Source organism: Cryptomeria japonica, chromosome 2 (genome assembly GCF_030272615.1).
Source record: "Cryptomeria japonica chromosome 2, Sugi_1.0, whole genome shotgun sequence".
In the NCBI taxonomy this organism is placed as follows: domain Eukaryota; kingdom Viridiplantae; phylum Streptophyta; class Pinopsida; order Cupressales; family Cupressaceae; genus Cryptomeria; species Cryptomeria japonica.
The window spans coordinates 558,739,525-558,766,838 of record NC_081406.1 but is presented as its reverse complement, the minus strand read 5'-3'; the positions used below and the strand labels follow the sequence as shown (position 1 = coordinate 558,766,838).

Here is a 27,314-nt window from a genome sequence, read left to right as displayed (position 1 = left end):
AATATTTTCAGAAACTAAATAACATAATATCAAGCAGTCTGCAAGTTTTAAATTGAAATAATTGATGTACAGATGACCATGACGCTAGAATGGCTAAAATACTAGGATCCTAAACTCTTCTCAGAATATAATCAAAAGAAACCCCGTGAACCAAAAAAAAGGGGCCCAAATAACAGAAGAATTCAAGTACTTGGCCATATAGTACTTAATAGATGGCAGAGCACAAAAAAATGTGATAACTCCCGAGAGTGCCAATTAAAGAGAACAATATAAGGAACTGTAGAGATTAGTCCTTATGTTTTCATTTGCAATCTGAACCATATTTGGAGCATACAAAGAGCATTGTTTTGACTTTGCAAAATAGGGGGTAAACGTGAATTTTTCTTTGAGGGCCATGTAATTCATTACTGATTGAAACTTAGCAAGGAATGAATCTAGCCAAATCAATCACGATATAATTTTATGAAAACAATTAGGACCATATTCAGATCTGTTTTTAAGAAACTTATTAAACTTCATGCTAAAAACTATATTTTTGAAATAAAAATTTAGAAGTTATTTGGAACAATATGTTTCTTGAGGGAATGGAAAAGAATTGTATCCGGTGAAACATAATATTTTTCCCTGAATTCAATAGGTATACAAATTGTCTGACCAAAAATACATAAGTCAACCAAAATTGTGGACAGTTCATTATCTGCCAAATAAATATGCGAATCAGAAATTGATTGGCAAGAAATACTCGCACTAGAATTATCCAATTTACCACCTGCATTTTTCACTTCTTTTGTCATCCCAAATATGGATGTTATAGCAGGCAGTGGAACATTACATCTTCTTCTTTCTCCCTTAGTCTGACAATCCTGTTGTCCTGCGACAAAACTCTCCAAACCTCTAAACAAGTACTTTAAATGCTTGGACTAAGCAGTCATATAATTTACACATTGACAAAATGATCATAAAGGTTGCCCATTGACATTCTAGTCATTCTTGAGAGCCTTCATAAGAACTGCTTTGGTGCATATTATTGCAATAAAAGATCCCACAGTTACTCCCAATCCTGATAACAAAATAAGCTCGTCAAAGAAGGTGCTCTGTTGTATGTAAACTCGAACCCCAAGAGATTTCCAAAAGCTCTCAGTCCAAACTGGATCAATCATACCCATTTCATCATTAGCTTGAACAGGAATCACCTTCCAAGCATCAGACTCATAGCTCAGACGTGTTGAATATGCTGGTACATACCTGGAGGAAATTAAGAAGGTGAGATCCAAAGAAGACAATGGTAAACTAAAGAGCACATAGCCCCTTATGTTGTGGCCCACAACTGCAATGCTGTAAGCATATATGATGCACCAAATCTGTTATATTGAATACAATGTATGCCTTGCACCTTGCAGGTTTTAATCTTGTTACATGCATTAAAGGGCAACCAAGTCAATGGAGCATGCTGAATGCATAAGAAACAACTCATAAAACCTCCAAATATAGAACACAAATGAGTTTCAATCTTCTATGAAAGTGGTAACTTATATCCACAACTAAACAAGATTAAAAAACCAGCCACAAAGTTAAACTGGTGTTCTCAATACCTTGTTGTTGAAATCATGCACACTCCTTTTTGGTCTGCTCTTAAACCAACACAGACTTCACTTGAATTCGTGCAATCTCGTGAGCAAGGCTGAGCATCATCTCTTGGAATGGAGGTACGATCGGCAAGGAAATTCCAAACAAATTGGGAAGTGTCATCAACGTAATCAGGATACAGAGCCGATGACGGAGCACCTAGAAGAACGCCAACATAGTGGTTTGGACAGACTTGGGTAGGTGTCATGAGATTGCCAACCAATCTACAAGATAGCCCTGGTTCACAAGACAGTAAACATTCTAACAGTTCTTCAACAAGAGATTCATTCACATTGATTGACTGCATTATCGAATTGCTTCCTGAACCATTGTTTGCCAGAATATATAGGGCTCGTGAAATTACAGAAGCTGCCGCTGCGATTGAGGTAGAGTTAATATTTACTGCACATGCAGGAAAAAAACGAGAAACAGCATTGGTTATCAAAATCCTCATTTAAACCCAAATCTGTTTGCATAATCTATAAAAAGCTGAAATATTGGGCTTGTAGCCACCAGGAAACAAGATAAATTCATCGTACACAAGTCATCCAATTGACTATGATAAAACTCATTCGTAAAGGTCGTATTAAAGTCTTCCAAGACAATCCCTGGTGTTGAAGGGTCCTGAAAACACTCAACCACCACAAAGTTACTTACATTTTAAATTCAATGCAACCATTGACAAAAATAATGATATAGAAGACTAACCTTGTTTATAAAAGACATTAATGACGAAGGAGGTATGCCAGGATTAGAAGTGCTTGCTTTTTTAACTTTAATTGCTTCTGTTCCAAATGATGCAGCAGCCTGTTCCAAAGCTTCTAGAATGGCCTTTGCCCTGTCAGAATCCTAAAGCCAAAATAATAGTACCCATGAGAATACAATTACATACAAAATTGCATGAAATGTCAGCTATAAAAATAAATCAAACTACAATATTAGAAAAAGTTGCACTTAGATCTTGATCTGAATTACATTGAAAAAAAACTGCTCTTTTTTTTAGTTTCATTCCAAATAAATGGGATAGAGATAGAAAGTGAGATAAAATGAGAGCGCACACACACTGCATCAGTGCATGGTATATTACTATCTTGTTCAACTTTGAAGTTCACCTAGAATTCATTACAAATAACAAAATACAAAGTCAACCTACAAATTAACAATATAGGGAGGAAACCTATGAGACTAGGTGCTACAATCCACTATGGGGCTGTAAATTGTGGTGTTGGTGATCCAGAATCCATGCTGACCATTTGATTGATCTCCTATTCATCATATACCTCCAAGTAGGTCCTTGTCACCCAAAATTGGCTCATCATTTTGCAATCCATTTTGAATTTAGATCAATCTATCAAGATCAACTAGTCGATCATCCTCAAAGTCCCTTGATATAATCAAATTGAATGCATAAATTTGTGACATATGGAATAAATATTAATATCACAAACTGCAACAAACCATATATTAGAATTGAAGTTTTTCTAACCTCAAATTTTTTTGACCCAAAGGTGGAGGTTGTGGTGAATTAAAGTTTAAAAACCAAATCATTCATCCAGTGCTGTGTGGCATTTTTTGAGTGTTATGTGTTCAAAGTTCAAACGCACTTCAAGAACACTCACAAGCAGATGAACTACATTGCAGGCTCAAAATATGTATCACCATCCATTATTTGTTTATGGTTCCTTGCCAAAATTATTCACCAGTGTCTATAATATTTTAAACTCAAAATCAAACTTTAAACTTTTAAGAGAGAAGAAAAAGCTATGATACCAAGTATGGCTCCAGGAGCCTGGGTGCAGGTCTGGGTTCGATCCGGAACCAGGTCCAGTCCCAGTGCAGCCTCGGGTTCACCCAAGGTACAGACCGGGTGCCTGGTTTGAAATTTGGGGGACTTTGGGCATAATTTAAAAGAGAAAACGTGTAATCATCTGCTTTTGCTCCGGATTGCAATGGCGTATAAAACCTGACTGTCTTGCCTACATCAGTGATGAAACCTCTGCCTGCGAAGGAAGAGAAAGCTTCAGCTTTTCAATAAAATTTATTTTTGAAGGTTTGTTTTTATTTTTATTTTTTACTTTGCTAAATAAAATTTAATTTATTTATACTTTATGTTTTGAATCACATCGATTTGGTATTTATCTTTGCTTTTTTTTCAGTATGTTAAAATTTAATATTTAAATTAAGCTAATATTATAGTATATTTATTATTTATATTATTATATATTAATAATATTCTAAATTAAATTTTTAAACATATTTTATTATTTATCTTGTTTTGTAACTTTATCAAATATTCAAACATATTAGTATATTAATATTATTTTATTACTCATTTTATATATATATATATAGCCATACCTGTATCCGCGCACACACCCAAATCAGCAACTAGAGAAAGATAAGTTGATTGCAAATACCTGGTTTCAAGGTAGTCTTGCCTTCTGTAACAAACATTGGAGAGAAATCTCTTTCCATGTTCTCATATAAGGGCAACTTTGCAATAGCTGTCCACTCATTCTCTGAAACAGGGTGAATCTCTCAATGCATTTAAAAACAAAATCTCTTTCCCTGTTTGTATAAGAGCACTTTGCTATACCCATCCTCTGAAACAAGGTAAATCTCTCGATGCATTTGAAAAGGCCCTCCCTCACCTCTGCATCGTCTTTAGGAATGAGCCACTATAAAATAACAATTGATTGAGAGAATATCCAATGGCATGGAGGGAGCCTATGTCACAGAGTATGCCACATATCAACCAAAAAGTTTGAAATCCAATTAATACCATTACAATCCCCAAAAATTGATTTAAATTCCTCTATGCTATTTGTCCATACAAATGTATAAGATTTTAAGAACTCTAGAATAATTTGCGGTTTCACTGTCCAAAAATTTCAGTCATTTCTCAGAGAGCAGCAGATCAAATTTGTTGACCATAATTGGTTCAGTGCAGGTGTGTTATTCCAATGTCTGCTGCAAACGTACAAATGGCAACTGTAGTTGGGGTTTGAATGGTTGAATCTCTTTTTCCATAAGGTCTCTAGCTTGAGTCCAGACATAAGTGTGGCAATGGCAGTATAAGATATGGCAGAAGCAAATCTGGCTGAGTAATATGAACTGTGTCTCAATGGCCATGGCTAAAACCCTATAAACACTGAAATCTCTCTATTTCTTCAGTGTGTAATCTCTTTAGAATGACAAAGGATAGGTTTTCAGCAAGTATGATATTGAAGGGCTTTTCAAATGTAGAAACAGAGGACCATTGGCCAAGATTTTCACAATATGGCAGGCAAGATCATTATTCTGTAATTTGCTTTTGTAACAGTATAACTATTATAATTTTTGGTTTTATAAAAGATAATTATATTTTCCCATGTTTAAAATGTTGCTGAATCGTTTCAATTTATATTTTAGGTTTTAATTTCCTGTTAAAATTTTTTTATTAAATTTTATTTTAAATATAGTATAATATTAAATTTATAACAGCGTTTAAATACTAAATAGTAATATTATTAAATAATGTAATATTAAGAAGTTATTTTATATCATAATAAAAACAGTTTAAATATTAGATTTATTTTCAAATTTAATCACATATTTTCTTTGCCAAAGACAAACATGGACCTTGTGACTTAAAAGGGAGCAATGCATCTGCCAATCCCATTTGTCATCAATGATCTCCAATATTGGCGTGTACTTCTCCCTGTCATTGTCCATCTTGGTCCTAATAGCCTCCTTGGCCCTATTCATGGCATCATACAAATAGCTCATGGGGCACTTTTCTCCATTGAATAGTCTCAAAACTCTAACTAGAGGTTTTGAAACCTGCACAGTTCGTTCTGCATCTATCCAAAAATTCTCATTAAAAACATAGCTTGTGAGTGTTTTGCCATCTAAATGATTAGCAAAGCTAAATTCAATCTGTTCTTTTGAAACAAACATTCATTTCAAGTTCATCTTCTATACACAAAATGTTGGTGTGAACGAGGTACTTTAACTAGCTGGTTAGACTTGAGGACCTATTGACCCCTTGTCTCTTAAGCTTACTTTGGTCTTTTTTTTAATCTTTTTGTCCCATTTTGTAGGAATTAGACACATCATGTGATCTTAATATATCTTAGGGCTTTATCCTTGCCTATCTAGCAAGGTCATCTCATTATATTGTAATATATTGTAATTCATTATTTCAATGGCAATATAGCAATTCTTCATTGCAACTCTCTTTGATAGAAGATTTTTTGACATTGTTGATAATATACTAGTGAGTTTCTCCATTACTCCAACATGTTATCAAAGCTTTGAGTCAACAAGCCCCTTCTCATTTTTCAAAAGAGGCTTCCTAAAGTGAAACAAACCTCATTGTTGTGCTCAGAAGGCCCCAAAACCTTTAAAACCATATATAACACTATGGTTTGGACAAGATTTTATTCGAGGGGCACAACTCAAAACTCATACAATCATACAACAATGATGCCACCATTGCAGAACATCTGCATTGAAATCTATGGCTACTTGCTAACCACTGTTGCCACCACCATAGTTGTATCAAGTAATTTTTTTTTAAAATTTAATTAAAAAATCAAAGGCAATATGACTACACAAAGCTAAGGTCAAGCCTACATTAGTCACCCACGCAACAAGTTTTTTGGGAGGATGCAAGGGGCCAGCCCTCGATCACACCCGACCTTACAAGGGCTTGTGCGCGATAAAGGTTTCCAAGCAGCACCACCCAAATCTTAACTGCACCACCACCACCATTGGGCCACACCATCATATCTCTACTCTATCTACACTTTATTAAATTCATAAAACACCACCATTCATCATTTTCCAAATGATCTTTCTGTAGACCCCTACTTCATGCACACCACATATTGGCTTTCTCTCGTTTAGTGAGATCTGCTCTACACAACTACTGAATAGATGCTTCCTTTTGACTTTGTGTTATTTTTATGGCAGGATTTGACATAGTAATTGCTGAACACAGGATGCCAAGAATCCACTGAAAATACTCAGGATGGAATGTAATGGTGACTAGGGAATTCATGTATTCTATCACTTATTTGTTTTCATTGCTATTGTAATGGTTGACCATAGTTTTCAAATAAGGTTCAAAATCTTAAAATTAAAAAGGCAATGGAATGAATAAACTCTTTACTGTTCATACAATTAAGTGAGATATAAGACATATGGTGGAGGTATATGCAGGTTGTATGACAAGAGGGTGCGTTAATTTGTTGAAAATGTTGCCATTGATGTCAATGTGTGTTTTTTTCAAAAGGGGAGATTGTTGGAAATATGGTCATTGATGTCAAAGTGAGATTGCTGGAAATATTTTCATTGATTACAAAGGTTATTGATGTCAAAGTTTGGGAGATTGTTTTTTATTGGCTTTAATTGGAGGCCGACTCAAGGAATTTTATTATTGAAAGAGTTATAATTGGAGGCTGATTCATGGAATTTTATTATTTTGAAAGAGGTGTAATTAGAAGCCAAATCATGGAACTCTATTATTTTGAAAGAGGTTTAATGGGAAGCTGACTCATAAAATTTTATTATTATGATTTAATTTTATGGGGCCGAACTATGTGTTTTATGTAATTAAATTTGCCACCCAAAGGGATATAAAAAGATGAAGCGTGTTTGTAGGTATGCGGTGTGCGAAAATGTTTTATCATTTGAATAAAGAGCACAACAGATTTACTGCAGAGCAGATTTAATACAGGGCAGATTTTTCAAGTGTGAAAGTGCCAAAAAAATGTCCATAATCCGTTGAAGCAGCAACATCCAAAGGGTGAATTTTTGCAGAACAGGTTGGTGCCTCCTAAAAGAAGAGATTGGTGTATCCTATTGAGTTGGCGTTCAGTTGTGGGGATTAATGTCTCTAGTAGGTTGGTGCCTGCAAGTTGTCCAAGTGGTATTGGTGTATCCAGTGGGTTGGTGACTACAAGTATTGTAAGATCACTTTATTTTTGTTGTGGCTGGATTTGGACAGTAGATCCAATCAATCCTTCTCCATAGTTTTCCCCCGAAAGGGTTTCCATGTAAATCTTAAGTTCTTAATTGTGTGGATCTTCTGTGTTTGCTATTATTGTGGTTGTGCAATAATTTTGGTCACAAAGCAACGAAATGTAGGGCATGTGCAAGAAATAATTTTGTATGGAATAAAATCAAAAGTTCGTATGGGTCCTTAAACACAAACTATAATTCATTTGCTCCTTTATTGGAATACAATATTATGTGCTATAAGATAAGTTGCTGGTTTCGGTTCAAGCTTAGGCTCAGGTTCGAGGTTTGGGTTCGTGGGTTCATTCAAAAAAATTTAGGTAAGGTTGGGTTCGTTTTGGGTTTGTCCTTACAAAAACATATAAAAATAAAAAATATATATTTTTCAATACAGAATGATATTAATAAGTCTTATAAAATATTAATAAAGTTCATATATAATATTATAATATAATAATAAAATTATAGAGTGTCAATATTAATTAAAAATAGATAAAAATACATATGATTAATTTTAAAAATTCATTAATATAAATAACTATAATATTTATTATTAATACTAATAGTAATACTAATAGCTTATTTAATTCATTTACATAATTTATTATAATTATAATTTTAATAATTTAAATATTAAAATGTTCAATTTAACATATACAATATATTACTAATTATAGATTTTTAAATAAAATATATGAATGATTAAATGTTAATATTCAAAAATAAATGAACATTTTAAAATGGAACAAAGCTCTATCATAATAGTTTAGTAGGGCATTTCTTTTTCTTTTTCGGCAGGGATTGAAGCCTCAACTCCACGGGCTACAAAGCTTCGGGTGGAAAGAGAAGTGGTATGAAGCTTGCAATCAATTTCGTCTGCCTTTATTCCTTTGTCTATCGCACTCAAGACACAAACGAAATTGAACGATTTATTTAGTTTCCCAAAACTATGTTGAATTTCATAAAATTAGCAAACCCTGTGACATGATGTTGGGGGAAAATGTTGAAAATTCATTGCAAGTTCTCCAAAAGTCGTCTAGAATGAGCCCACAGGCAAAAATCCAAATCCAAGCCGAAATTGTGAGCATAAGACTTAGACAAATTCTTCTCGGGTTCTTCTGGGTTCGGCAGGGATGAACCCACAGGGTTTGGGTCGGGCCCTAGGGAGAACCAAACCCGCACTTGGACTCGAGGGGGCTAGTGAAGAACACGGCAACATAGGCTATAAAAGCAATTGTCATATAGCACGTTCTTGTAGAACTGGCATTGTGGAACCTCCTAGACAACAAGAAAGTGGATACCCTTTCTAAACAAAGTAAGAACCTACAAAAGTTTGGAAAAGAAAGCAGGATCAAGAAAAACAAAAGAAGGAAAAATCTATGCTTGTGAAAACAAGTTTTCATGCCCATGATGAAGGAAACCAAAGGTACATTAACAGTGGATTCTCAAGCCACGTAACACTCCTACAAGAGCAAGTTTCTCACTTTGAAGAAAGTAGATGGTGTCACTATGAAATTTTTAATTTGGAGATAATGCTACAGCAATGATAACTGGAAAAAGTACTCTTATCCTTGATAATGGTAAGACAAAAACAAAAAATATCTCGTATGTTGAAGGTTTGAAGTGTTGTTTTTAGATCAAACTGATAGCAATAACCAGAAATAACACAATCAACACACAGAACTCAAGAGTACCCTGGGAAAACCTTCCTTTTGGAGGTGAAAAACCCAACAACAAAATCTCAACTTGTATTAGGTAATAATCAGACTGTGTCTTTACAATTTTGCTTCAACACTTGAAGCAATATGAATAGCAAAATATAAATTTACACTAGGGCACACAGTAGTATGAACAACACCATGAAAAACTGAGTTATAACAAACTTATCTGCAATTATCCTTGACTAAGAATGATGCCCTAATCAGAGAGGACAATTCGTTGATTACGGAGACCTGTAGCAGACCATGAATGAGGTTCGTTGTTCAAGCACAGATTCACTGACTTGGGAGATGAGTTCGCTGCCCTTGGATGAGTTCGTTGATCTTGATAATGCAATTCGCTGTCTTAGAGATGTATTCGCTGTCTTGGATAAATTCGCTGCTTAAGGAGAATGTAATTCGCTGACTTGATGTGTCTTGATGCATGAATGAACCTTGCATATATATGTGCCTTGACCTCATTGTATACCTCAGGTCGGCCTTGCAAATAATAACAATAATATGTTTGGCGCCCATTATAGGGTCAGCTCTATAAGCATTTACAAGTTACATGTTTAACATAGGGTCAGCCCTATTCACACTTACAAGTTACATTTGCACATTACAAGTTTCATCGCCCATTATAGGGTCGGCTCAATTCACAACTTACATCGCCCATTTAGGGCCAGACCAAAATACAAGTTACATATTGATTTTTGCACATTAATGTGACTAAGGTTGATAGGCCAATTAGTCACCCATATGCTAGGTCGCCCCTAGAAGGAATCCAATCTAGCTACAAAAACATCAACACTCCCTCTTAGCTAGGGAGGAGTCCTTCTCAATACCTGAGTCACATAGTGACATCCACCACGGCTACTCCCAGAGGGTGGGTCTATGATGGCTACACCCATGAATGAAAAAAAATAAAAATGAACACAAGTGCCCATCACGAAATCCTCAACGTGATGTCATCATCTCATCATGACGTTCACCATAGCTACTCCCAGAGGATGAATAAACACAAGTGCTAAGTCATGGAGTCTCTCACATGACATCCACCATGGCTACTCCCAGAGGGTGGATCCACCATACCTACTCGCAGAGGGTGGAACAAGGGCTTTTACCTCAAACTTCTCTCGCAGAGAAGAATGCACTAACAAGGGCTTGCACCTCAAACTTCTCTCGCAAAGAAGAATGCATTAACAAGGGCTTGCAACTCAAACTTCTCTCACAGAGAAGAATGCATTAACCAAATCTTCAAGACGATGAGGCTCCCTCTGAAGCTGAAATGTTAGGCTCCCTCTGAATTTGAAATGTTATTTCCTCCTTTTAGAATAAGAACCCTTCTGAATTGATATTATACCTTGGCTCTTCTTGAGGTGTCCCTATGTCAATTTCCGCAGAAGAAGCTAGATGAGTAGACCCGAATTTGCAATCTCGAGCAATGTGGCCATACTTGTCACACCTAAAACATTGAATGTGAGATAAATCCTTCTTCTTTTTCGGTTCTAAAACATAATCTAGTTCTCTATCTCTATCCCTCTTTCTTCTTTTGCCTCTTTCCATAGAAGTATGAGTAGCAAGGACTTGATTTTCCACATCATAATGGTTACGCCCAATTCCTCTTGTTACCAACCTTGACTCTTCTTGAATACAATCAGCTCAAAGGAGACCATTAAGTGCCATCATAACAAGATCTTTGTCAGCAATATTGTCCCCAATAGTGCTCAATTGATTTCTCAAATCAATAATCTTCATAAAGAATGAGATGACTGATTCATCTTAATCCATTTTTACATTGTGAAGTTGTTGCCTTAAGGCGAGAGCTCTGCCAGTGTTGTTCATCTCATACATGCCTTCCAAGGTTCTAAACATATCTTTGGCTGAAGACATCTTGGAAATGATAGGTACAAGATGATCCTTCACGGAGTCAATTAGGATCTTCTTTGCTTTGACAACATTCTTCTTGAATTGGAGTTTCTCTTCTTGATCTTCAAGCTCAGGCTAATCTTTTCCTTCTACAAACTGAAGAAGATCATTTTCCTCAAGAGTAACAAGGATTTTGTTTTTCCACGAAGTGAAATTCGAAGCTCCATCAAGTCTGTCTTCAACCTTCAAACTGTACACCATTGTCACTGTTGGAAATTGCTTGTTGAAGATGAAGTAAGAAGAAGAGCTTCACTGCTATCAGACAATCTGATCACGATCGATTCAAACCCGCTTTGATAGCATGTTGTTTTTGTTAATGCATGATAGCTTTGGTAAGATAAATGATTGAATGAGAGATAAATGAAATCTCTCATTCAATCATTTATCCTATCGATAATTATGATGAATAACTTCAAGCTATTAATCCTTCATCTGATAAGCCATTCTTCATTTGTATATGATCAATCTAATTAGTTCGATCAAATGCTTAACTACCGATTATCATTCTATAGCATAGAATCCCGATTAAATATCGGTTACATTATTAAATCGGGTTAACCAATGCAATCCGATTTATATCGGTTAACTTATTTAATAATAAACAAATGATTATCGGGTCAACCAAACACCGATTAGTATTGATGTTAATATAAGTTTGCATCGATTGATATCGGGTGGCAAAATAAACATACACCGATTGTTATCGAGTGTTAAGATAAGCATACACCGATTGTTATTGGGTGTTAATGTAAGCATACACCGATTGTTATCGAGTGTTAAGATAAGCATACACCGATTGTTATCGGGTGTTAATGTAAGCATACACCGATTGGTATCGGTTGTTAAATGAACATCGTGTATTATTATTGTGATTAGCAAAGGGGCGTGATCAAGTAATGTCTTGATCGGCCATGTCTAAAACACATGACCGGTCAAGGCATTGCTTGATCGTACCCAGCTTGTTATATATATCAAATGGCATTTGTGAGAAAGGACATTGAAATTAATAAATGCTCCTCTCACCTGCCATACAAAAGAAGATAGTCAGATTTATATTTTAAATTAGTAATACATAGAACAAGATATTATCAACTAGAATATAACTTGCATATTGAATGTAAATTGAACATCATTTACAGTTTTTAGATCAAACTGATAGCAATAACCAAAAATAACACTGTAGTCACATAAATCTATCCACTTAATTAAATGAATACTTAGTATTTATTTAATTATTTAACCATCAATTAATAATTAATTAAATTAATATTTATTTGAATATTTATCCAAATGCAAATTACACCATTTAATTGAAATAAATGATTTTATTTTAATTGAAAATACCAAAATTTCTCTCACTTGCATTTTCCTACAAAATCCACTTGCATGCCTAAACCCCTTCTAGAATTTTCTAATCACTTCTAAATAACCTAACCCCTTCTCTAAACTTTGTCACATTCCTAAGCAAAAAGGAAGTCACTTCTCAAACCCTCAAAATCTTTGATAACCATTAAAGGCTTTCAACCTTCAACCACTAAATGGCTCAAAGTCTTTGATAACCATTGAAGGCTTTCAACCTTCAACCACTTAATCCCCAAAGTCTCCAATAACCATTAATGGTTACCTCAAACCCTCCCACATGGTTAAAACATTTGTTTTGACTCAACCTCTACCCAACCCAAAGGTCTCATCAGGCCATTAATGCTTTGACCATGATTATCTCTTAAACATTTGCACAAAGGTTTATCCTTGGATTAACTCTTAATCCAGTGGGACTTGACCCTTAGCCTCTAGATAACCATGAGGTCTTCTTAGGCCTTTAATGCCTCCAACCTCTTCTCTCAACCCAATCCTATGTTGACACTTGTCACCATTTTATTGGTGCCAATTGTGCACATGGATCCCCAACTTTCGAACTTGGCCCTTGATTAAACCATTCAATCTTAACCCTTCATTTCCCCATTTCTTCTATAAATAGAACCCTTCTCCTCAAGCAAAAAAAGAAAAAGCATTAGAGTATTGTTGTTATACTGGCATTAGCATAGAGCTTTTTCATAGCATCACTATCTACACTTGCATAGCATTTGCTTATCATATTCAACCATCTTGAATCTCCATATGGCATCCATGGCTAGTGCTAAAAGCTGAGAGCTACACTCATTTGGGACTTGGAGAGGAGAGGAACAAGGGAGGAGCAACTATGAGCATCTTGATTAGCTATTTTATTCTATGTTTATATGCTTTCTATTTCATGCTTAATATCTCTCTTGATATGCCTGTTTAGGATAATCTTTTGTTGCTAACACTAACGTTTGTTTCTTGTGCTCTTGTGTGTGTTGCCATCAAACAGATTTTCTAATCCTTTTTGCAGAGCATCATTTGGTGAACCCGACGTGAATCCAAACACCAAAAAGATCAACTTTTTTTTTTAACCAATAACATGTTTGAATGTTGAAAATGTCACACAAGTTGCGTTTTTTACACTGTTTTGGTGCGTTTGACATTATTTTGGCGCTATTCACCCTATTTCAGTGCTTTTGCCTTCTCTCTGTCTTTCCCTTTCTTTTAGTGCGTTTGTGTTAAATAGTGTCTCTGTTCAAACGCAAACTAGCGCTATTGTACAAATCACCTTGTAACCAAAAAAAAAAAAAACCAAAAGAAAAAATTAGGCTTGTAGAAGCCCACCAAATAGGCGGATTTTACTAACTATTTTTCTCTTTTGTGCAGATTTAAATTAGATTAAAAAGTAGATTTATATTTCTTACTAACTTGTTTTTGAAGTTGGTTTTAAAAAAATGAATTCACTTTTTATTTTGGTTTAAAATTAACTTCACATTTCAAATTTGGGCTTTTAAAAAAAGAATCACACATTTGTTTGGGGCTCTTAAAAAGAATTTCATTGTTCCAAGGTAAAAAGAACCACAAACTTATACAAAACAACTTTATTTCTTGCAAGTTAGGAAACAAACTTCGTTTTGGTGCTTAAAATCAACAAAACAAAATTTATTTTCTTGCATCAACTTAAAAGAAATTTACAATCAACACTTTGTTTTGGGCGATTTAAAAAGAACAAGTCATTTTTCCTTCAAGCTCAAAAACAATTTTACTTCAAGCAAGACGTGTTTTCAATTCAGTTGACTAGGATTTCAAAGTTCCTAGTTTACAAAATATTTTGCCTTTGAAGTTAAAAAGAACACCATGACTGTTGGAGCAACATCTCCAAATAGTTAGATCACATTGTAATGACAGATTAAAAAGAACAAGTGTTTTTCGTGCTTGGCACACTTGTGCAAAGAGTTGGTCGAGTGGTCCTACTTCTAACACACACTATCCTCTCCCTTGGCTTTCGTGGTCCTAGGTGCAAGAGAAAAGTGTTAGTAACACTCAAAATTTTATCTTTTTAAGAGAGGCCTGCCAAGAGACACATCACTCTTGGGAACAACCTCGAGCGGTAAATCCTTCGAGCCGCTATAGAAATCAGGTGAGAGCGAAAGCTGTAGCCTTGGGTATAGCTGTTCCTACAGTGTAACTGGCCGAAAGGACAAATGGGCCCCACCACCAGTTACAAGGCTCTTAAGTGAGTCACTGCAGAATGAACTTATGTCCAAAAACATCGAACATGACTAAACACCTTTAAGTAGTAGCCCACCTGTTCTATTGATTGAGGATATTTGTGATATAATTTAGTGCAAGAGCATAGATGGTTTTGCTCCCAAGATACTCACCATACATATTTCCTTGCGTAGAAACATAGCTTTTTGAAAAGTCACTTGTGGTTTGATGAAAGTGGTGACTCCCCCATCATAGGGATCATCTATTTGTTATGCTCGTGCAAGACTTAGTATATCACATCTTACCTGCCACGGCGGGATTCATAAGGTATGTAGTACCAAAGTCGAAGAAATATCAAGATGTGGGCTAAATTTATCACAACTGGCCATTTGACCTTAGGGATAAAAAGTGTTTGAAGTGTGTTCGTTTTAAAGACCAAGTGCAAATTGAGCCGACTTCAGGCTTTGGAAATACACCTTAAAATACATCTAAAGGAAGGGTCATATACAAGTCCAAGGATTGGGTTGATCTAGACCCATACTCATTTGTGCCTTTGGGGGCAACATTCTTGTGTTTGTGTGCTTGCTTTGTTTTCTTGTCAAAGAAACATCAAATCAGAAAATCAATCCCAAAAACAAAGTATTCATCCAACATCTTACAAAACAACCAAACACATCAAAAACAAAGTGCAAACAACAAAAGAGTCAAAAAATTTATGACCATTCTTCACATCTTGCAAAAGAAGAAGCGTCATCAAAATATCAACTTGAAAAGAAGACAATTAAGCTCAAAGGCTTTGATCAAACGAAGGAAATTCTTCTATATCAATAGACAAATCTTTGTCTCCCATAGAGTTTTCTTGCGTCACATGTGTCTCTATCTTCAAGGCAAAACAAACGAATTTGATTCCGAATCATTGAACCGCAGAGCTTTTATACAATATAGAGCTCTGAGTTATCACAAAAACCAAGGAGGAAAGATTAATCCCAACTTCTTCCCAAACGTCTGTATCACATACAACACAGCTCGAGAAATACCACCAACACCCGAAAGGGAAGAGATAGAGTTTGTCCCATTTATATCACAAAGTTTTTATTGAAGTTGAAAACATTTTCATCCATCATCTCACTCATACATCATCACTTCATCATCAATCCGTCCCAACTCTCAAAACATTAAGAGGTTCTTGTCCCAAGTTCTCTTTTAGATATTGCTTGAAATCAAACACATCACATCACTTTTTAGATTGTTTCTACATCTAGGATAAGTTCATCCTAAGAGACATATCTACACAGGTTAAAACTAGTTCATGAGTGAATCCTCTCATTACTAGGTAGTTAAATCTGTAACACATCTCAGATTTCTCTACACCTTGTCACATCAAATCTTATCAAACAAGCAAGCAATTAAAAGAAGGAATTTCGGTAACATCTACCTTAAAAGTGTTAGAGATCCACGTGCAACACAATTCACCAAATCATCAATCTCTCATTTCATCCAACACTCATCATCATTTTCACACAACTTCAACAAAGACTCATAAACAAAATGGCTCAAACCCGATCACAGTCGAGACAACGAGAAATAGAAAGAGAAGAGGAAGAAGAGGAAAATCTCAATGAATTTCAAGAAGCACTTGGAGGAAATGCAGATGACGAAAACCCAAGTACTCCCACTCCTGCAACAATAGAAAGGGCTCAGCATAACCCTCTCTTTAACAGATTGTTTGACGAAATACTCAGGAGCAATGCAGATGCTCACTTTTTAAAGCTCGCTCAAGAAGGAGCAAAACTCCCCTCTAACTTTGATCTTGCCCAATTAAGACAAGCATCGGAACGACAAAGTCGCCATGAAGAGGAAAGAGGTAGAGATCCCATCAGATATAACATTCCTAGAGGTAACCCACCACCTCCTCCTCCAAATGAAATGGAGATGTTGCGGCAACAAGTCGAGAATCTCGCCCAACAACTTCATAGTGGTGTCAAGACTAACCAATTCTCACTCAACGACATCTGTCCCTATCCTTTTGATAGGGATCTTTACATGCCACCATTTCCACGAGGATTCGAAACACCCAAATTTGAAAAATATAGAGGAAAGGGGGATCCCCGCGATCATGTCCGAGAATTTCATTCCGCTTGTCTCGAAGTAGCATATGAAGACACCTACCTAATGCGCCTTTTTCCCCAAAGCTTGGGAGGAACAACCACATCATGGTTTTCCCGACTACCAGGTGGCATTAGAACATTTGAGGAACTCATCTAGAAGTTTCTAGCTCATTACTCTCATAACATTGAACGCGACATTACCATGGCTGATCTGTGCAACACTAAACAAAAACCAGGTGAACTATTCTCAGTATTCCTGCAACGATAGCGCCAAATGTCTAGCAGACGTTCTCTTCAGTTACCTGAATGAGAACTAGTGGAAATATTCATTTCCAACTTAAACGAAGAAATGGAATTTCACCTGGATGTCAAAGACACAGACTCTTTTAATGATATGATCACCAAGGGTTTAAAATGTGAAAGGGCACTTATCAAGAACGGACTCATCAAAATCTTTAATGAACCAAAAGATGGTCCTCGCCCACGCTTCAATAGTGATAAACCAAGCTTCTGGAATAAAAACAAGAATATCGTCAATGATGGGGTTGTGGATGCTAGGACTATACAAAATGCACAACCTGTGGTTCGGTTTGCAAGACAGAATCCTCCACCTCAGAACAACACAAATAGTTCTACAAATCAAGGTCGCATCACATCTCACGATGAACCAAGACCTCGTCAGCAAAAACAGAAATGCACATACACTCCCTTAGGGGAACCCATTGAAACAGTGTTGCGACAACTCATTTCTCAAAATTTGGTCACTCTACCTAAGCTATCAAACTATGAGCCTCAGGTCAAACCGGCATGGTGGAGAGATACTGAACACTGTGAATTCCATCAAGGAAGAGGACACAAGACAAGTAATTGTCACCGATTGAAAGATCTCATTCAGGATCTTATTGATCGAGGAGAAAATGAAATTGAAGGACATAACCCAAAAACAACCAATAATGATCATTTGATGTTCAAAAATCCACTTCCATCACAAGATCAAAGGGATCCTTCCACTTCCAGACGAGGCACTGATACCACTGATTATACGCAGGCTGCGTATAATTACACTGTAAATCATCTGTATGATGCCAATGAACAAGTTGCAACCATAACCTTCAAAAATCCCAACTCAAATTGCAATGTTGTTACACGTCGTGGCAAAGTTACCATCAAAGTAGCTCCACAAGGCACCACCTCCATCCCAAAGCAGTACAATCTTGTGGAACAATTAGACAAAACCCCTGCGCTTATATCCATTTTAGAGCTTTTGCGCCTATCACCCTCTCATAAAACTATCTTGGATCAAGCACTCCAAGAGGCGTCAGTCCCTGCAAATCTGAATACAGACCAATTTCAAGCCATGGTTGGAAGTCTCAAATCATCACCTTGTCTCACTTTTTCCGAAAGTGACAACTCTTCCTTCCAACAACCGCATAACGCCTCACTCCACATTGAAGGGTTTATTAACCAGCATAGGATCAAGCGAGTCTTGATCGATAATGGAGCAGGCCTAAATATTTGTACATTACAGTTGGTCACAGCATTGGGATATGCAGTAGAATCAGTGGATCCTCGCAAGAAGATCACAATCAAAGCCTATGACGACGCAGAGCATTCATCCAAAGGAGCTGTGGTACTACCAATCCGAGTGGGCCCCATGGTAAAGCACATCATTTGTCAGGTTCTGGACCTTCCTCTGCCATACAATCTATTGTTAGGACAACCTTGGATACATGCCATGCAAGCCGTTCCATCTACCTACCATCAATGTATCAAATTCCCACATAACGGTGTAGAGATCACAATTCTGGGCGATGCAAACCCCTTTGCATTTTGCCATAATATCAGCCATCAACCAGAGATTACTGTTCCTAATAATAGAGAAGCCATTTCCTCCACATCATATATAAGTCCAGCCTCTCTTGCTAGTTCAAACACCACTATACCCAAGCAAGAAAAGCTTAAGATGAAGATAGCAGAGGAAGGTCCTGGGGAATACAACCTGAGTCAACTCTTTTGTGTGGGACAAATGCCCACTTCTCCTCGAACACATGGTAAACCACAGCAGGTACTCCAGCAACCACTAATCATGCCAGCATGTGCTTTGACGCCTTTCGTTCTTGGAAAGAGTCAAGAAGAAGAGACACAAGATGAGGACCTTGCAGAATGGATCTACAAAGATCCCATCACCACTGATATACCGCGAGTCACACTTCCTACGGATCAGTATGGCAAAGGTCTCCTCATTATGCAAAGAATGGGGTATGATGGTCAGAGTGCTTTGGGATATTGCAAACAAGGACGACGTGAACCCCTGTTGCCGGAATTAAAGCCCAAAGGTAATACAGGCTTAGGCTTTGAAAAAGAGGTCTTTCCTAAACTCAAATTCAAAGGAAAACCTAGCAAACCATTTTGTCCACCTACTGCAAAGCGGACACCTTTCATAATCAAAGCACCATCAAGCACCATCCCAACTGCCCCATCGAGGCTCAAAACCCCAACACAAATATCACCAATACCAATCATCCCACCAAGCGAACCAATAATCCCATCAATAGTACCATTAGCAGCAGCAACTGTGTCAGAACCCGCAACAACATCTATAGCACCAGCAGTTCCAGCAGAAGCAACTGAGTCAACACTACCGATACTCCCCGTATTGGATTCTTTAATCCCCATCGACCTTCCTGCAGCACCAATCACTACAAAGGTACATCAACCAATCACACTTGCAGTATTTAACTCCAAAGACATCCCAGTATGGTATAGTAATCGGATGCTGGAAAGTGACTCAGAGACCGACTCACATGAGTGGGAATTTGATTCTGTACAGCTTAACACTTCAGATGAGGAAGACACATCACCGCCTCCACCACGTAAAGACATCCCTGTTTACGGAGAAGCACAGATAAAGACCACTTGGGTTCCTGAACTGGAAACATCTTCCACAGACCCTACGCCTGATTCTGACAGGGAGAGTACCATTAACGACCTTCACCATAACGTCTTAACCCTCACTGATACATCTAATGCACTTAACCTAATCGATGAAGTAATGCCCATTATCCACCCTGAACTCATCGAATGGAACCAACCAAATTCCCCATGTCTTGACCTCATCCAGAACGATGAGGCCATCATTGACTTTTTGGAATTAAGGGATAACCTACCAAGCGGGAATCACAAAGCTGGATTCGCCATTGAACTTAATAGCGCAGCATACTTCGGGGCGGATGCCAAACCTTTCAGCTGCAAAAATATAACAATAAAACATGGATCTTCCAGTGAAAACCACACTGTGGCACTGTTTGATCCGACAAAAGTAAAAAGAAAGAGCGTATCCAACGGTGAAAACCTCTCTGAGGCGCCTAAGGATGAAGAGTTTGACATTCTCCCTGATAATACACAACAGGAACGATCAACAATTCTCATCGAGCAAACCAAAGAGTACAATGTGGGGACTCCTGAAAATCCTCATATCATACATCTGGCATCTCTTCTCACTCCAGAGGAACAGCCTAAATTTATAAAGTTCTTCCAGAAGCGTCAGATCAACTTCGCATGGTCATATGCAGACATGCTTGGGCTTGATCCTGATTTAGTCATGCATCACCTCACCGTCGCAGAAGGAGCCAAACCTGTCAAGCAGAAGCTTCGTAAGATGCATCCCCAGATTGCAGTGCTAGTCAAAACAGAACTCAAGAAACTCCTAGATGTTGGTTTCATTAGACCAATTGATTATGCAGAATGGATCTCCAATATTGTGCCAGTTGGCAAACCAAAAGGGGGCATCCGCATTTGTACTGACTTCAGAGATCTAAATAAGGCCTGTCCTAAGGATGACTTCCCCCTACCAAATATCGACATCATAGTGGATCTAACAGCGGGACATGCCATGCTTTCACTCATGGATGGCTTTTCAGGATACAATCAAATAAAGATCGCACCAGAAGATCAACATAAGACAGCCTTCACATGTCCATGGGGCACATATTGCTGGAATGTAATGCCTTTCGGCCTCAAGAATGCAGGAGCAACCTATTAAAGAGCAATGACCACCATCTTCCATGACATGATGCATACCATGATGGAAGATTATGTGGATGACTTACTAGCAAAATCACTCACCAGAAAAGGACATCTCCACATCTTAGATAAAATCTTTGATAGACTGGAACAATACCATGTTCGACTCAACCCAAAGAAATGTGTCTTTGGAGTGACCTCCGGAAAGCTTCTAGGATACATTGTCTCAAGCAAAGGTATTGAGGTCGACCCAGCAAAGGTAAAAGCAATCATGGACATGCCACCTCCAAAGAATATCAGTCAGCTAAGGACATTACAAGGGCGACTTCAATCCATCCGAAGATTCATTGCACAATTGGCTGATAAGTGTCACCCATTTACACACCTGCTACACAAGAACATCCACTTTCAGTGGGATGCCCGATGCCAACAAGCATTTCAGACACTTAAAAACTATCTCATGAATCCACCATTGCTGATCCCACTAGATCCAAGTAGACCGTTGTTACTCTATATCTCAGCAACCAGTACAGCATTGGGTGTACTACTGGCACAACATAATGCAAAAGGAAAAGAGTGTGCTGTTTACTACATCTCTCGCACACTAGTGGGCTATGAACTCAATTACACGCCTATTGAGCGAGCTTGCCTAGCAGTAATCTTAGCAACCACTAAACTGAGGCACTATCTGTTAACACACAAAGTACAACTCATTGCAAAGATTGATCCACTCAAGTATTTACTTAGCAAAGCAGCATTGACAGGTCGCTTAGCCAAAGGGGTGATGATTCTAAGTGAATTTGACATCGAGTATGTGGACCGTAAAGCTATCAAAGGTCAGGTTATTGCAGATCAGTTGGCTGATGCACCTCTCATAGGCGATCATCCTCTCATTTCCAATTTTCCAGATGAAGAGATATTCATGATCACAACAACACAACCATGAAAACTATATTTTGATCGTTCATATACTAGGCACGACTTGGGGGCAGGCATTCTGTTTATCACACCCCAAGGTGATAGCATCCCGAAGTCTTACAGGCTCACATTCCCATGCACAAACAACATAACAGAATATGAGGCCTTGATCACAGGACTCAGGTTAGCCGTACAATGGAAATTACAAGAACTGCAAGTATATGGCGACTCACAACTGGTCATTCGACAAGCAACCGATGAATATCAGACTAAAGATGATAAACTCATGCCATATAAGCAAATGGTAGACAGTCTAAAGACATCATTTACTACTATCACTTTTGAGCAGATACCAAGAGATCAGAATCGAGCTGCTGACGCCATGGCTACCATCGCATCTCTCCTAGATCTTCCACAAAATTCAACACGCTACGAATTCTTGGTCGAACAGCTTTGGATCCCCGCTAATGATATCCCTAAATCTGAAACGATATGTCGCCTTGTCGGTTCCAAACCCCCATGGTATGGTGAGTTCTACACCTATCTCCGCGATCATACCCTTCCTCCCAACCAATCGAATAACCAACGAAAAACCTTCATTCGCCAAACTGCTCGGTATACCATTATTGTCGACACCCTATACCGACGTGGTCTTGATGGTACTCTCCTTCGATGTCTGGAACAAGATGAGATAACAAAGGCTTTGGAAGAGGTACATGAAGGAATTTGCAGGACTCATTCAAGTGGTCCATCACTCGCCAAGAAACTCCTGCGAGCTGGATATTATTGGCCATCTATGGAAAAAGATTCCTACTCCTTTGTCAGGAAGTGCAAGAAATGCCAAGTTCATGGCGACCTGATACATGCACCAGCTCAGGAACTGCAACCAATCACGACACCATGGCCTTTTTGTCAATGGGGCCTTGACCTTGTGGGTAAGATTCATCCATCTTCATCTAATGGCCATAAATTCATTATTACCGCCACTGAATATTTCACAAAGTGGATCGAAGCTGTTCCACTTACCCAAGTCACCGGCAAGCAGATCGCCTCATTCATCCTCAACTACATCATCTGCCGGTATGGTGTGCCCATGTCCATCATCACAGATAACAGTCTCCCTTTCAAAAATCAGGATATCCGTGAACTTTGTGAGAAATTTCATATCCAACACCGCTTTTCCACCCCCTATTACCCACAAGGCAATGGTTAGGCCGAAGCATCCAATAAAAACATATTAAGAATCCTCAAAAAGACAGTCAATGATGCCGGCCGTGATTGGCATGTTCAACTAAATCCAGCGCTATGGGCATATCGAACTAGCATTCGAACCCCTACAGGTGCAACTCCTTATTCATTGGTCTATGGTGCAGAAGCTATCTTGCCTATTGAGGTCGAGATACCGTCACTACGGGTTTCCTTGCACAATCTCATTGATGATGAAGCTTACAGAGTCTCACGTCTTCAGGACTTAGAGTTACTTGATGAGAAGCGACAAGCTGCATACAACCATCTCAAAGCCTATCAGCAACGCATGAGCAGAAGCTACAATCACCGAGTTAGACCTCGTACATTTGAGGTAGGTGATCTTGTTCTACGAGAGAATCCTCGCAACCAACCAAACCGAGAACATCAGGGCAAGTTTGAATCAAACTGACTGGGCCCATATGTTGTCACTACTGTGTTCGGGTCTGGGGCATATCAGTTGGCTACATCAGAAGGAGAACCGCTTGTAGATCCAATCAACAGCATGCACCTCAAACGATTTTATACCTAAGCTGTACAGAGCATCAGGCTCCCCTACATACCAGAAAATACCAAAAACATTCAGAAAAATGTCCTGAAGAAAATACAAAAACATTCAAAAAAAGTAAAGAAAAATCATGCATCCAAACGGTGAACAACCACTCCGGTGGCACCTTGGGTAAGTACGGTGGTGAAAACCTAGCAAACAGGCGCCACTCGTAAAGGCTATGGCTCCATTGTCTTTCAGACTTGTTGCGATCACATCTACTTCATACATACATCCATCCATCCAAAAAACATGGCTTGTTATTCCTCTGCAATTATGATAGTACTCCATACATCTTGCATCCCGCTTTTTCATAGTCATGTCTAAAACTGGGGGCAATGCCTTTAACCTATTGATGGAAGTGGATTCTACATTGTCTTATGATTCATTAAGTTTTTCATTCAAACAATCATCAAAAATCCAAAAACATTCAAAAATATCTCGCAAAAATACCAAAAACATTCAAAACAATTCAAAATCCAAAAACATCGACAAAACCATTGAAAAATCACACAAAAACATGGCAACACATTGTACATACTCGTCCATGCAGATACCAAACAAACATTGCGACATACTTAACAAAATGACCATTTATCAATCAAACCAAACAACATCAACACTCAAAACTGTCTTCAACAAGGATGCATCCTTCCTTACAAAAACAAAGACAAGATGACATTTTCTTTGACAAGAAAATTCTGTTTACACTATCAAATACTTGGTTGATTTATGGTCTAGTAATTTATATTAGGATCTTTCAGCATTGTTTTGTATCGTTTGCGCATTACTTCCGATGAAGTTCTGGGGCATGTACTAATTGTGTCTACGTGGGAAGTTCATTGAGCTACGTGATCTTATGCCAAATGCAGTCATAGATCACTACGGCTTGCTGACTACAACGTATACCTCGACCATATGAGCATGAACCATTACCAAGGATCCATATTTTTTATTCTTTATGTATATATTGTTTGTTTGCAGGTACAATTCTCTTTCTTTGGTTCCTCCTACCTTATCCAAACTGGATAAAGGTTTTATCTCTTATTACGGTATGCACTTGTCTCAGGATATGATCAGCCTAAGATCAAGGAGGACGATCCAAGTCATGCATGAAAGGAGATAATCCTTGTCTGTTCTGCAAGCAATACTCAGGTCAACTTGATCCATTATATCAAGTTGCTTGTATTAACTTGCTATATAAAATCCATGTAAGAAATACTCTAGTCATCTTGAATCTTTATGTCAAGTTGCTTGTATTTTCTTACAACATTTTAAAGCTCAATGATGAAAAATAAAGCACCATGGATCGTCATTCCATCTCATCTGTATATATTGCATTTCATTGCATTCTACCCATCCATACATTCATAATAGCTGCATATCATGCATACATAGTCATAATAATGCATACTCTATTTTACTCATCTTCTTCCATAGGACTCGGTCCTAGTCCTCCATATCTTCTATCTAACATCAAATCCCCCCTCACCCTCCCTATCTTGATCATCAACATCATCCTAATCCCTTCATCGCTTCCCATCCTCACTCATCCAAAAAAATTAAGCCAGTTACTCTGTCTACACAGATACATCGACTCCCACACACCTAGACTATCAACAAATACTTTGATCAAGTATCTTCGGGTCTCAATAGGTAATCAATTATGGCAAACTTAGACTACAACAGACATTTATCATAATGACCTAGTCTCAACGGGGTTGCCATGATTCCCCACAACCATCCATCACACGCACACACTATCAATTGATCAACCAATCAAACACAATCCAACAGACAATTACATCAATTGTCTACGTCTCAACGAGTATTTTGCTTCAGATACCTTGACTTCATCGGGCAATTACCTCAATTGTCTAAGTCACATCAGGTCACTTTGATTCACTTACTCAGACTTTATCATGTCCAAGCGACCAACTGACATCAACTGTCACGCTTTGACTTGACCGGGGCAATTAAACCGATTGCACCAGATTGTCCAACCAATTTTGATCAATTGTATAGCATCAATCCAAACCCCACACTACATCTGCTATGTATCTCTTGCATGACCTCAGGGTACTCGCTAGCTTGTTGTTTCTTCATATTCACTCCATTTTCTCCCATTCTTTCATCATTAGTTCTACTTTCTTCTCTTCTACCTCCCCTCCACTTTTCATTCTTTTTCGAGAGATCGCCTGATTTTTCAAAAAAAATTCGGCCCATCTCTTGAGGGGGCATACCACCCATTAAATTTACATTTATGGGGCATTTCTTCACACCTATTTTTCTTTCTTTGAAACGACGCGATAAACCGCACCGTCTCAAAGAGGGGCAAATGTAGTCACATAAATCTGTCCACTTAATTAAATGAATACTTAGTATTTATTTAATTATTTAACCATCAATTAATAATTAATTAAATTAATATTTAATTAATTCATCTTAACCCTCTTCTCCTATTAATTAAATAAATTATTCAATTTATTTGATTTAATTCACTTAACCAAATTCAGACCATTAATTAAATAAATAAATCATATTTGTTTAATTAAATCTTCTCTCACATTTAAATAAATTAATATTTATTTAAATCCCCCAAAATCCCACCTCTCACATTTAAATAAATTAACATTTATTTAAATCACCTTTATCCTCTACCTACTTGTATTTTCCTACAAAAGCAAGTTGCACAATTATTTTAAATAAATAATTTATTTAAATCACCTTTATCCTCCACCCACTTGTATTTTCCTACAAAAGCAAGTTGCTCAACTATTTTAAATAAATTATTTATTTAAAATCCTATTTATCCTCACCCACTTGAAATCTTTAATGGTTTCCCTTAAAGTATTCAAACTTGATGGCTTTAAAGTCTTCAAACTTGATGGCTTCCTTCTATAGTCTTCTTAAGACTTTAATGGTTTTCCTTAAAGTCTTCAAGCCTTTAATGGTTTCCCTCAAAGTCTTCAAGCATTTTAATGCTTTATCTTCATTTTTCTTATTTAAATAAATTAATATTTATTTGAATATTTATCCAAATGCAAATTACACCATTTAATTGAAATAAATGATTTTATTTTAATTGAAAATACCAAAATTTCTCCCACTTGCATTTTCCTACAAAATCCACTTGCATGCCTAAACCCATTCTAGAATTTTCTAATCACTTCTAAATAACCTAACCCCTTCTCTAAACTTTGTCACATTCCTAAGCAAAAGGGAAGTCACTTCTCAAACCCTCAAAGTCTTTGATAACCATTAAAGGCTTTCAACCTTCAACCACTAAATGGCTCAAAGTCTTTGATAACCATTGAAGGCTTTCAACCTTCGACCACTTAATCCCCAAAGTCTCCAATAACCATTAATGGTTACCTCAAACCCTCCCACATGGTTAAAACATTTGTTTTGACTCAACCTCTACCCAACCCAAAGGTCTCATCAGGCCATTAATGCTTTGACCATGATTATCTCTTAAACATTTGCACAAAGGTTTATCCTTGGATTAACTCTTAATCCAGTGGGTAATCTTAATTTGGACTTGACCCTTAGCCTCTAGATAACCATGAGGTCTTCTCAGGCCTTTAATGCCTCCAACCTCTTCTCTCAACCCAATCCTATGTTGACACTTGTCACCATTTTATTGGTGCCAATTGTGCACCT

The 27,314-nt window shown here is 37.4% G+C and overlaps 1 protein-coding gene across 2 annotated transcripts in view; it reads right to left on the bottom strand.

The window, feature by feature from the left end:
* Window positions 1–514: 514 nt before the first annotated feature.
* LOC131038042 (nicastrin) overlaps window positions 515–27,314 on the bottom strand; it is a 160,143-nt gene continuing 133,343 nt past the window's right edge. For both annotated transcript variants that reach the window (XM_057970325.2, XM_057970324.2), the window contains 4 exons: window positions 2,335–2,475; window positions 2,166–2,250; window positions 1,593–2,028; window positions 515–1,245 (listed from right to left, as the gene is read on the bottom strand). In XM_057970325.2, the coding sequence (XP_057826308.2) occupies window positions 981–1,245; window positions 1,593–2,028; window positions 2,166–2,250; window positions 2,335–2,475 (927 nt within the window). In that variant the 3' untranslated portion in view covers window positions 515–980. The remainder of the gene's footprint in view (window positions 1,246–1,592; window positions 2,029–2,165; window positions 2,251–2,334; window positions 2,476–27,314) is intronic.